General features: G+C 38.4%; 1 protein-coding gene across 5 annotated transcripts in view; it reads right to left on the reverse strand.

The window, feature by feature from the left end:
* Nucleotides 1–13,815, reverse strand: part of stxbp5a (syntaxin binding protein 5a (tomosyn)) — a 193,094-nt gene that overhangs the window by 38,488 nt on the left and 140,791 nt on the right. For 3 of the 5 annotated variants that reach the window (XM_078556629.1, XM_078556631.1, XM_078556627.1), the window contains 2 exons: nt 11,127–11,186; nt 10,974–11,021 (listed from right to left, as the gene is read on the reverse strand). The exons of the other annotated variants lie outside the window; for them this stretch is intronic. In XM_078556629.1, coding sequence (XP_078412755.1) covers nt 10,974–11,021; nt 11,127–11,186 — 108 coding nt within the window. The remainder of the gene's footprint in view (nt 1–10,973; nt 11,022–11,126; nt 11,187–13,815) is intronic. 5 annotated transcript variants of the gene reach the window in all.

Here is a 13,815-nt window from a genome sequence, read left to right on the forward strand (position 1 = left end):
GGTTCAATTTATTTTGGGTAATGATATAGCTGGATCACAAATGTGGGTGATGCCTATGGTAGTCAAGCAGCCTGTAGCAGTGTTTTCAACAGAGGTGTTACAGAAGGAGCATCCTGGATTGTCTCCAGATTGTGTGATAATGAGATCACATGCACACAGGTTGAAATAAGGAAAACAAGGAGGACAGACAGTTCAAAGGCAGGAAGAAGGTATTGAAATCCAATTAGCAGGCACTCTGTTTGATAAACTTATTCAGAAAGACAGAGGAGATGACAATTCAGCTGAAGTGTTTAACTCAAGGCAGTTAATTAAGTTGCAGCAGGAAGATTTGCAATTAAAACTGTCATATCAGAAAGCTTATTCGGAAACAGAAGCAAAATATGTTCCTAAATGTTATTACCTTAAGCATGATATTTTAATGAGAACATGGAGGCTGGATCATGTCTCAGCAAATGAAAGCTGGAGGGAGGTGCATCAGATTATTATCCCATTAGGGTATAGAAATGAGATTGAGGATTGCTCATGAAATTCCAATGGGGGTCATTTAGGAATTAGAAAGACACAAGCAAAAGTGCAGAAACATTTTTATTGGCCATGACTGCATAGGGATGTAGTCAAATTCTGTAGAACATGTTACACATGTCAGGTGATGATGAAACCACAAGCAGTGATTAAGCCGGCACTTTTAATCCCAATACCAGCACTTGAAGAACCTTTTACTAGGGTCATGATTGATTGTGTAGGGTCCCTCCCTAAGACTAAAAGCGGAAATCAGTATTTACAATGGATGTGTCTAAAAGGTTTCCTGAAGTGATACCTTTAAGAAATATTACAACTAAGATGATTTTGGAAGAGTTAACTAAACTTTTTACAAGTTATGGTTTGCCTAAGGAAATACAATCAGATCAGGGTTCAAATTTTATGTTACAGTCGTTTAAGGAAGTAATGAACAGTTTGGGGATAAAACAATTTAAGTGAACAAATCATCCACAGTCACAAGGAGCTTTGGAAAGATGGCATCAAACTTTAAAACCTATGAGGAGAGCGTACTGTCAGGATTACCTGCAGGATTGGGATAGTGGAATTCCATTCTTGTTATTTGCTATTAGGGACGTTCCTAATGCATCGACTGGTTTTAGTCCTTTTGAACTAGTTAACGGTCATGAGGTAAGGGGACCACTGAAACTGATTTATGAGAAATTGGTGGGTCAAAATCCAGAAACTACTCTCCTGGATTATGCATCAAACTTCAGAGATTAGACAGAATATGTAAGTTGGCTAGGGAACATTTAAAGATATCACAGCAAGTGATGAAAGTGAAGGCAACTAAGAAAGCTAAAGTTCGCAGTTTTATTGCTGGAGAGAAAGTGCTAGTTCTGTTACCAGTACTGAGTGACTCATTAAACGCAAGATTTAGTGGGCCTTACAGGATTGAAAATAAATCATTTAATAAATACTCCAGGTAGAAGAAAGCAGAGAGAGTGTCATGTAAATATGCTTAAAAAGTACTTTTGACAGGGGAGAGGACCAAAAGGTGTTAATGGTGGTAGATAATGAGAAAGACATAGAAATGCAAAACCCTCAAATTGATTTTCCTCTAATCAAATTGGATAATGAGGGAGTACTTGAAAACGTAAATGTACAATTGAGTTACCTTCCAGACAAGTGTCAAAGTGATTTGGAAAAGCTATTGCTAAGCTATTTGTGGAAATAAGTTGGGAAGGATAGATTGAGCTATATATATTGTCTCTGTAACAGTTTCATCTTTGATAAGGCAACATCCTCATAGATTAAATCCGGCAAAGTTATAAGTACAGAGAGAAATTGATTTCATGCTTCAAAATGATATCGAGTCTAGCTGCAGTAACTGGGGTTCGTCTATTGTACTGGTACCGAAGCCAGATGGAACACAAAGACTGAGTGTGGACTATTGAAAGGTGAATGCAGTGACAAAAGCGGATTCATATCCTATACCACGGTTGGGGGATTGTGTTGAGAAAGTGGGACAATCAAAATTTATCACAAAGATTGACTTGCTAAAAGGATATTGGCAAGTACCGTTATCAGACAGGGCAAAGGAGATATCGTCTTTTGTGGCGCCAAATGGACTGTATCAGTTTAAAGTCATGCCATTTGATATGAAGAATGCACCTGCGGTATTTCAAAGACTGAAAGTAATTGCAGGTCTAAGCAATTGCGCTGTTTATATTGATGACTTAATAGTTTTCAGTCAGACATGGGATGAGTATTTACAGCACCTGGAAGAGTTATTTACTCGATTACAAGAAGCTAATTTGGAGATGAATTTGGCTAAAAGTGAATTTGCAAAAGCGCCAGTTACGTATTTAGGCCATACCATTGGACATGGTAAGGTGGCTCCAAGAGACGTGAAAGTCAAGGCTATTGTGGATTTCTCAGTGCCACAACAAAATAAGAAATTTTGAGATTTCTGGGCATGAGTGGGTTTTACCAGAAACTTGTGCCAAATTTTAGCCAAGTGGTTGCTCGACTGACTGAACTATTAAAAAACAAGTAGTTTCAATGGACACTGGCGTGTCAGAAGGCATTTGATAGTTTGAAAACTGGATTAACTACAGTTGTGGCAGTACCCAATTACGCTAAGCCGTTGATGCAAGCGATATAGGCATTGGGGCCGTACTGTTACAAGAAGATGCCAATGGAATTGAAAAACCGGTATTTTTCACAGAAGTTGAATGCACAACAGAGAAGATATTCAACGACTGAAAAGGAGACATTGGGTTTGGTGTTAGTATTGCAGCATTTTGAAATGTGACAAATAATTCGTCAGAAACAATTGTTTATACAGACCACAATCCTTTAAAGTTTCTGGACAAATTTCGAGACAAAAGTGCAAAGTTATTTAGGTGGAGTTTATTACTGCAACCATTTAATCTACAGATAATACATGTTGTTGGACGAGAGAGTCTGTTTGCAGATGTGTTACCAAGAGTTTGAAGCTTAAAGGGAAACTTGGACATTTTAAAACCTGGACACTGAACTGGAATGATATTGCTGATACCAAGGATTTGTATCTATATTGTTATGTTAATGCATGCATCTGGCAGTGCAATAATATAGGAGATAGTGTCAGATGGGTTATTAAAAATAAAGCCGTCTTTTAGAATTAGATGGTTCGTTTTTCGATAAGGAGGGGGCTGTCATGAAGAGATTAATGTTTATGTTATTGGAATTTTTTTTCTTAAATAGAGTTTAGTGGTGTCTGTGTCTATATATGTGTGTGTCTCTCAAATGGATTAAAGCCTGCTGGTCTAGGGGCTTTGATGTATAGACAGAAGTGGGTTTGAAATGATGATTAGATAAACATGGGGAAGTTTAGAAACACAGGTGTCAAGGGGGCAATTTGCATTTTTAAATAAAGCATTCAAAAGAATGGGTGAAATCTTGCACCTAGCTAGAAGACACCAAGCAATGTGTTATTTTTAAGCTTACTAATAAAATTGGTGGAATCAAAGGATATTTTTGTTAGAGGTAAAATTAAAAGCCTAGTAATACAATGAAAAAATTACATTCAAAGAGAAAGATATGTATAAAGGAGAAAGGAGATTGTGTAAGGGAGAGGCATTTTAAGATCCATCAAGTGTGAGAAGCTTCTGGCCTGTAAACCTCAAGTCTGTCTGCAAGGACCCAGGGCTGAAAGAAACTCATTTTGAATGCGACTGTCCAGGGTGTGCTCTGCCAGGTGTCTCTTTAAATCAATGAGTTTTACTGTTGTCTTAACAGGGGTGTAACTAAGAGTCAGATTAACTAGGGCATTTTTGTAGTTATTATAGTAGTAAATTTTAAGACATATGTATGTGTTTATAATTTTTCTTGTATCAATAAATGTTTAGTTTTATAAAAAAATGAGACTTGGTGGTCTTATTACTACTGAATTCAAAGCCTGCATCTCAAAACATACAAATTGCAAAAATGGGTGATGACAGTTGTTTCAAGTTTCCCTCTGGAATTTGAGTAACTCAGCCGTTACCATCAGTTGTGTCATAATACCCCTCATTGTTGCCGAACAAAGAATCTGCTCTCAGTTCTGCCAGACTACAGGATGTCACTTTGCTACTGATTCCAAATACCTCTCCAACGTTGTAAGCTCTCCACTGCACTCCTACCAAACCCTAGGTCACCAATCCCCCTGACGATGTTCGGCAATTCCAGGACTACCCACCACGTGCTACCATGGTGGCAGTTTCTGCCAGTGGCAACACTCTCGCCTAAAACAGTTCGTGGATTAAAATCCCACTCCAGAGGCTGACAGCCATATGCAGTATTCAGAGCGTGCACCACCATGAGGTGCCATCTTTCAGATGAGACATTAAACAGGGGCCCTGTCTACCTTCTCAGGTAGCCATAAAAGATCTCAGGACACTATTTGAAGAATAACAGGGGAGGTCCTGCTGATGCCCTGGCCAATATTTATCCCACAAGGAACACCACTAAAACAGAGGATTTAATCACTAACTAACTGCTTTCTGTGCGAGTTTGCAGAGTGCAAATTGGCTGGTGTGTTTCTTACATTACAGCAGCAAGAACACTTCAAAGTTATTAATTGGTTGTAAAGCAGTTTAAGACATCCTGAGGTCATAAAACACATTGTATAAATTCAAGTTTTTCTTTCTCTCAAATCCCAGGAAACTCATTCCTCCCCTCTGCTAAATCCCCAAACCGTCCAAGGTGTGCTAAGTTCTAGGACTTCACTATAACATTGCCAAACTTCAGAATCCCCCTCTTATTTGACTAAGTATCAGAACTCCTACCACGGTCCAGTCAAACCTTCAGAAGCCCACCCCAGTACTTCCAAATTCTAAGCACCCCTTCATCCAATACCAAACCCTTCCCATTCTATTTCCACTAATTGCATAAGTACCTTGAAAATGACATTTGCTGCCTATCAATTTACAGAGTTTCACAAAAGGTAATGCATAAAATCAAATACACAAGGAAAGAAACATTTATTGAGGTCACAAATGTAGTTTTCACAGAACAATGGACATTTGGATTTTAAGATTCTGCAAGATGACTTGGGTAGGTATTGGAATCTATGCAATAGGAGGAAAGAAGTACTTTTGTCTGGTTTTGGTTTGGTGGCTCTTCAAGTTCAGTCCAAATATATATATTTTTTATTCATTCTTGGGATGTGGGCTTTGCTGGCTGGGCCAGCATTTATTGCTCATCCCTACTTGCCCTTGAGAAGGTAGTGGTGAGCTGCCTTCTTGAACCACTGCAGTCCATGTGGTGAAGGCACACCCACAGTGTTGTTAGGGAGTTCCAGGATTTTGACCCAACGATAAGTGAAGGGATGGCGATGTATTTCCAAGTCACAATGGTGAGTAACTTGGAGGGGAACTTCCAGGTGGTGGCGTTCCCATCTATCTGGAGTTTAAAATCTAGCTGCCATATGTCCCAGCCTAAATCCATAGTTTTTTGATTTTTTTTTATATCTCCAACGTTTCTGGCTTGAGAAAGTAACCAAACCAACTAATTCAAATATTAGCGATTGTGTGCGATTTACTTTATTATGTAGTTACCAGTTATCTTTTGAATCTGGCAATGAATTTGTCAAAGCTAAGAAGCAACAATTTTCAGGAATATTTAATGCATTAAACAGAGTTGATTTGAGTGAAGTTCACAAAATTGGTTTGAAGCTTTCAAGAGCTCGGTCAGACTGGTTTAGCTCCTACACAGAAAAAGACGGTCAAAGCCTATTAAGTGCTATAAAGAACATTAAAGCTGGTTTTAGGTTCATGGCCAGGAATACTTACTAGGCCATATTATGACTATGTCCCCTTTCAGCTGCTCACCAGCTTGCTTTTCAAGAGGGTATCGTTCAACAGGTAGTAATGCCAAGTAAAGTACACTTTCAATGTACAGTTTCAATATTTATAAAAGGGGCTCTAAAGCAAACCATTATTTCAACATTTATAATGTATAATGCGTCTGAAAAAATATTTCATGCCTTAAAGGAATATCATCCCTGTTAAAAATAATAAATAATTCACATTAATGAACAATTCAATGTCCCTCGAGTTGAGAAGATACATTAATTATTTGGTAATGCTGCAAAGCCCCCAGTGCACTGAAATCAATGAGCAACAATAACTTGTATTTATAAAACACCTTTTATATAATAAAATTGCCCAAGGCACTTCACGGGAGCATTATGAAACAAAACATGACACCGAATCACAAAGAGTTATGAGGTCAGATGACCAAAAGCTTGGTCAAAGTGGTAGGCTTTAAGGATATGTTGGAAGGCTGTGGAGCTGCAGGAGATTACATATATAGGAAGGGGCATGGCCATGGTAGGATTTGAAAACAAGGATGAGAATTTTAAAATCGAGACATTGCATGAACAGGATCTCATTTAGATCAGTGAGCACAAAGGTGATCGGTGTGAGTTAAGACATGAGCAGCAGAGTTTTGGATGACCGCAAGTTTACTGAGGGTGCAATGTAGGAGACTAGCTACAACAGGCTGGGATAGTCTAGTGGTAACAAAGACCAAAGACAATGAGTGTATCAGCAGGAGATAGAGACAGGGGCAAAGTAGGGCAATTTTATGGAGGTGGAAATTGGTGGTCCTAGTGATGGCATGAATATTTAGTCGGCAGCTCATCTCAGAGTCAGATATGACACTAATGTTGCGAACAGATTGATTTAGTCTTGCACTGTTGCCAGAAGGAGGAGATGAAGTCAGGAGCTGGGAAATGAAGTTTTGAGTGAGGACTGAAAATGACGGCTTCAGTATTCCAAATAGTTAATTGAAGGAAATTTCTGCTCGTCACTAGTGGACGCCGAATAAGCAGTCTGATAATTTAGCAACTGTGGAGGAGTCAAGAAAGGTGGTGATGAGGTAGAGCAACACGGCTGGTTAACGGCTGCTGTTCTTACTTCCTCTTCTCCAGGCAAAGAGGCTGTTAATCTAAAAGTAATATTTCAAGAACTCCAGTTGTTCTTGCTTGGTCCAGACACAAATGTGTAACCTCAGCTTGTTAAACAGACACAGTTACATGACATACCATTTCCTCTGTCTAACCTGAGCAATTCAACAGGAGATTCACCAGCATTATATACTCAACACATTTCAAGAGTTTTTTTGTTAAAAAGCTAAACATGATGAAATATAGAAGGCTGACCAGAGATGCTGAGTCCCACTATTCTCATTTGACAAATCATTTTATAATTTATACAAGAAATACTACAACTTACCACCACTGATGATATATCTGCCACTGATATCCTGAGTATAAGAGTGGAGACAGAATACAATATTCAGTCTCTATAATTTATTTAACCCATGAGGACTAAGACTTGCATAAGTACTCAGAAAATAGTGCATTTTAGTCATTTTGATTGGTATTTACATTTCCAATTCTATTAACATTAAAAATAATTAATGCATTCTCAGCATTTCTCATAGCGAGATAGGGGAGTGTTTATATGACCCAATGAGAAATGCATTATTTTGGCACTATATTGCTCAGCTAAGTAGGCTTATAATGAATACCAGGTAAGAATAAATGAATGAATTAAAATAACTGAATATAGAAATTTAAATACAGGATACAAGTCTAAAGGGGGTGCAGGAGCAAAGTGAGCTGGGGGTACATCTGCTCAAATCACTGAAGGTGGCAGGACAGGTTGTGAAAGCGATTAATAAAGCAGAGGGGATTTGGGGCTTTATGAATAGGAGAACAGAGTTAAAAAACAAAAGCAAGGAAGTTATGAACCACCTTTATAAAACACTGATTCTGCCTCAACTGCAGTGTTGTGCCCAATTCTGAGCACTACACTTTAGGAAGGAATTAATGCTAAGACACTAGAGAGAGTGGAGAATAGATTTACAAGAGTGGTTCCAGGGATAAGGGACATCAGTTGCATGGATAGATTGGAGAAGCTGAGGCTGTTCTGAGAGAAGGTTGAGAGGAGATTTCATAGATTTTCAAAATCAGGATGGGTCTGGTCAGAGTTGATAGGGAGAAATTGTTCCTCTTAGTGGAAGGGTTGAAAACCAGAATACTCCAATTTAAGATGAGTCGCAAAAGAAGTAATGGCAACATGAGGAATTTTTACTCAACGAGTGGTTAGGATCTGGAATATACTGTCCGAGAATGCGATGGAAGCAGATTCAATTGAGGTTTTTAAAAGAGAATTGGACAATATTCTGAAGAGAACAAAAATTACAGGGCTACGGGAAAGGTAGTGGAGTGGGACTATGTGAGCTGCTCTTGCAGAGAGCCAGCACAGACATGACAGGCCAAATGGTTTCCTTCTGCGTTGTAACCATTCTATGAATCTATGATAAATATCAAATTATCCAACATTACATTACATAAAGAGAATTCTCTTGTTTTGAGGGGTTTAGAAATAGAGGAAACGTTGATCAAGTTTGTATTAAAATTAATTAATTACATATAAAACTATTACATGGTATATTAAAATCTTCTGTGGCATTGCATAAGGGAGTCAAGAGGAAATTTTGTCTGAAATTGACCTAGACTGTTTTCAACCGCGGCGTTTTATCTGACCCTTACCTGAGCTTCTGATCGCTCATCATCTCTATTAGCAAGACTGCCGACTTCCAACTCTAATATTGCCTGTCCCTGTCCCACCTTGGTCCATCTACTGCTGAAACACTAATCCATCCTTTTGTTACCTCCCAACTTGACTACTCCAATGCTCTGCTAGCCAGCCTCCCACCTTCCATCATCCATAATCTTAAGCTCATCCGAAGTTCTGCTGCCCATATCCTGACTAGCATTAAGTCCAGTTTCTGCTGACCTACATTGACTCCTGGTCTAGCATTACCCTCAATTTTAGAATTCATATCCTTTTGGTCAAATCCTTCATATTCCTCCCTATCTGTGTAACCTCTTCCAGCCCTACAACTGTGAGATCTCTGCACTCCTTCAATTCTGGGCTCGAGTATCTCTGATTTCCTTTGCTCCTCCATTAGCAGCTGTGCTTTCAGTTGTCTATGCCTTAATCCGGTATTTCCCCCCTAAATTTCTTTGCATCTCTATCCCTCTCTCATTTGAGATGAACCTTAAAAGCTATCTCTTTGATAGGCTTTTGGTCACCTAAGCAAACACCTCCTTATGTGACTCAGTGCCAATTACCCAAGGACATTTTATGATGTTAAAGTTGCTAAATCAATGCAAGTTGTAATTTGCGAAAGCTGGTTCCCAGCTGATGATAAAGAATTGGCGGGAAGACTGGAGAAATGCTGGAGGTGATTGGAGCAGCTTTGGGAACAGAATGGACACATATGTGGAACCAGCTTCTGTGCATGCAATGAAGAGTTGAGGGCGGCAAGAGAAAATTAGACATAGAAGGTCAGCAGGGAAGGACATGGTGCCCGTTCATAAGCAAACTACAAGGGAGGCTTCTGGTAGATTAGCTAGCCTCAGAATAAAAACCATGGTGAAGTCACTTCAGAACAGAAAGGTGAATTGTATACCCAACAATGATTCAGAAGTAGTTTTTCATATATGTAAAAATCTTTAAAAAAAAAGGATTTACTTTGAGCATTAGAAATTTCTCACTGAGACTCTCAAACAAGCAGAATAAAGGATGAGGGAATGATATGTTCTTTGACTGGTTCATTTAAATAGCATCCATCTAGGTTCTATCTTTATATGTGAGCAATTAAGTTTGAAATCAACGAGTCAGGTAGAAAAAAAATAGATCGTAGAATTTTTTTTATATGATCAAATGAAGAGAAGAATTTGGATACATTTATATATCGAGATGCATGTGTAAATATGCCTGTAGATCAAGTGAGATTGAAATATTGCATCAAAACAATATACAAAATATTTTTATTAATATATTAAACCTGCAAGACACTGTCAACATTTTAAATCCACATTTATAATTTGTAATGAAAACTGCTAATGTAAACTTGTCAAGTTTTGATTACATCCTTCCTGGCAATGCAGCCCATTAAATGTGAGCAAGTGTTGTACAATATGATAAGTTTACATCAAGAGTTTTCAGTACAGGTATGGACATGGAAATTTATGACAGAAATATAAAAATACAGCCTGTACGATTGTAAGATGGGGGCCAAATTATATCTGTGTGCCCTGGTTCAATTATCTCCCATTCTCTAACCCCACTTAAGCTCATGACTACACTTGGTCTGACTCCCTGTGTGCAATGCCAAGAGAGATCAACCAGCATATATTTATATTACAGCTTGAACACCAACTGCCACATATTCTGTTGCAGCTTTCCAATAGACATATGGCTACACATTGGGAAGCAGGAAGTGCTTTTCTGTTACCAGAATTTAACAATTTGGTTGTACTGTTAATTTTTATTTTTGCAATAATCAGTGTCACAAACCACACAACTCAGGTGTGCCTGCTTCATTTCCTACCAGAGAGATCCTCACAGTGAAGGTCAATTAGCTCCAGTCTAAAAAGAGCCAAACCACCAAATATCAAGCAATACTGTCCACCAATTGACTGGTTTAAAACTGAACTAAAATACACACATTTAAAATGTACATTTGTATTGTAATGAGAACACTCAACATATGCTAATAATTTGGTTTCACAATTGTAGCATATGATTGCTTTCTATCAGATATCTGTAAACTAATCTGCCTACATACATCCTTACAGAAAATACTAACATCTTCATTAATAGAACTATTTTGATTAAGAAAAATAGCAAGATCTGGGAGATAAAGCAATTAAAATAGCTCCTCTGAAGATCAAACCTCTGATTTCAGTCTGAGATTACAGCTATCTCAGTTGAATAAAATAGTGATCAATCACAATCATGCACTGCACTCCCAGATCAGAAACAGCCCAAAGCACTGAATGTGTATTAGAAAAGACACCAAGCAAGGTGCTTTGATTATTTGTTTGCATTTTGGTTAGTGCTTCAGAAAGAAAGGCATTAGTAAAAAATGGAATTATCATGTCATACCTATATCAGATACTACGGTCTTGGAAAATTTTCTGCTTTTGTTTTTCACTGGAAAAGCATAATATTTCATATGTAAATCAAAAGAAAAATTAATTCTGAAACAGAAGAAAAATTTGAGAACTGAAATTATATTGTACCATAATAATACTATACCCCTTTCTATAAAGTTAGGCAATTTTTGTTCATCTTCAGAATTGCATGAAGAGGCAGAACCTACACAGGAATACATTGACAATGTATTAAATACAAAACAGCACAAACATTTCATCTTCCTCCAACTTAATCTAGGGTTAAATATGTAGGGTGCAAATGTCTGTTTATTTCATTCAACCATGTCAAGACATTCCAGGGAGATGCCCATGTTTCTCCACACAGGGACATACTTGAGCAATTCAGTAACAAATCCCTCCCAACTCCCTTTCTCTCCTAGCATTATGGGCAATGTAAGTGCTGACTATAACAAGTATATTTTTAGAACTTATTTTAAGCATTAGCCACTTCCAATCCAGTCACCTGACATCCAGATAAAGTAAATTGCCCCTCAAATAATCATGCATTTTTATTGCAAAAAAGCCCCAAATATTTGTGTTGGGTGTAAGCCTATTCGTAGCATATCTTCGTTCTCCAGCTTCTCCTACTTCACTTGGGGTTGCCACAATGCTGGTTAATTACCCTTCTCCATCTCCTCCTGTCAGTCACCCATTCTTCTTTATATCACATTGTGTTTAAGTCTCCTGCCACTGTATCCTTCCATCTGGTCTCAGGTGTTCCTCCTTTCCTTCTTCCTGGCAGTATCATCTCCATCACGCACTTCACAACATGTCTCCCCTCTCTCCACAATATACGACCATACCATTTCAATCTCCTCTTAGTTATTTTCTTCGATGCTTCTGCAATCTTCACCGACCCACTGATGTATTGGCTCCTGATCTTGGCTTTTCTCATCAGAACATTTAATTACAAGAAAATTTCATGAAAATGTAACATAAAAAAAGGCTATGTTGAAATCATTAAGATTACATCAAGGCATGGGGACCCTGTAATCTCACTCACTCCTCTCATGAAGGTATTAACTCCAGGAACCATATACTAGCTCATCCATTTGTCCATTATTCATGTGGGAGCCTCAATAGTGAGCACCTCCAACAGCAAGTGTCCTCTGGTTATTTGAGGGATGTCAACGACCAGCTTGATTCTGTCCTGACTTGATGTCTGCACAGAAGCATCTTCATCAGAAGGCGCTGACTAACTATCAGGAGGCCAGCCATAAGTGGCGGTTCATTAACTCAACACAGAGCGAGAATCAAACTTGGGACCCTTGTGATCTGTATGGTTAGCAGCCTTAACCTGCTGAGGGACAAGAGAGCTGCACTGTATATCTAATTATTAATCTCTGAAGGGAATACAATTCACATTCATTTGCCAACTAAAGTCAATAATTTTCTTGAATAGAAAGCCTTCCTGTTACCACCTCAACAAGTTCATAAGAAGCAATAGACAAATACTGTGGAAATAATTTTAACTCCAACGCTGCTAATCTTGGTTGCAGATTCTTGCAGTGATCAACCACTCTCACCAGGCAGTTGGACCCAGGTTGCAGCAGTGTTGTGGTTGTGTCACTGGCTGTGTAAGTTCAAATACACACCGCCCTTGGCACTTTGAGCATATGAATTCAGTTTAAAAATCTGGAAATAAAAGTGATATCAATAAAAGTGACCATGAACTGTCAGATTGTTATTATAAACCCAATGAGTTCACTAACGTTTAGGGAAGGAAGCCTGTTGTCCTCACCAGTTTGGCTTAAATGCAAGTCTGTCAGTGTCAGAAAAAGATTGGTTAATGTGCCTTTTCCATTTTCAAAAATGCATAACTGCTCTGCTGGCTTGTGTCATTTCCTATCTTGATTGTTTATTGAACAGCAATAGTTCCAAGAGTCAACCCATCATGAACCAGTACACTTAACAGAAATGACATCAATATCAGGATCAACCTTCATTGAATCTCAATAAATCAGAGCACACAAGTATAACACAGCAACATATCATTTGAGCATAGAGGTGCATTATTGCCTCTGCAGTTCCACACGTGCACCCACATTTTAAATTCAGTACTAGTCATAAAATGAAAGGGTGTTGCCAAAACGCAAAAACAAATCTACTGAAGGTTGAAAGAAGAATCTAGATTCAAACTCGGGCAGTACAATGGCTGCAACTTTGCAGCAACAACACTACAGGAATGGCAAAGGATGGAGGTGCAAGAAATGGGTTGTACAAGTTTGTTAAAATTCTGTGCAGTGCAACATGTTTCAGTATAGCTGTAACATTGTATTTACATGTATTTCAGATGAGACATTATTCAAGATCCCATGGCATTATTTGAAGAGCAGGAAAATTCTTCCATTTCCTAGCCACTAACATTATCCCCCTCAACCAACCCCTACAAAGGTCAAGCTGCATATCTTATTACTACAACCTTGTTGTGCACAAATTGGCTGCCTTGTTTATCTATATAACAGTGATGCCAGATCATAAGTATCTCTCATTTGCTGTAAAGTGCCTTGGAGGATATCCTGAAGATATGAATAGTGCTGTATGAATTTAAGATCTTTTGTTACATGTATTACACTAATGTTAATCTGTAATACATAAAGACTGAATGTAAAACACATGAACATACGAATTAGGAGCAGGAATAGGCCGCTCGGCCCCTCGAGCCTGCTCTGCCATTCAACAAGATCATGGCTGATCTGAGTGTAACCTCCACTCCACATTCCTGCCTATCCCCAATAACCTTTCACTCCTTTGTTTATGAAGAATCTATCTAGCTCTGCCTTTAAAATATT

This window comes from Cetorhinus maximus, chromosome 14 (assembly GCF_964194155.1).
Source record: "Cetorhinus maximus chromosome 14, sCetMax3.hap1.1, whole genome shotgun sequence".
Classification (NCBI taxonomy): Eukaryota; Metazoa; Chordata; class Chondrichthyes; order Lamniformes; family Cetorhinidae; genus Cetorhinus; species Cetorhinus maximus.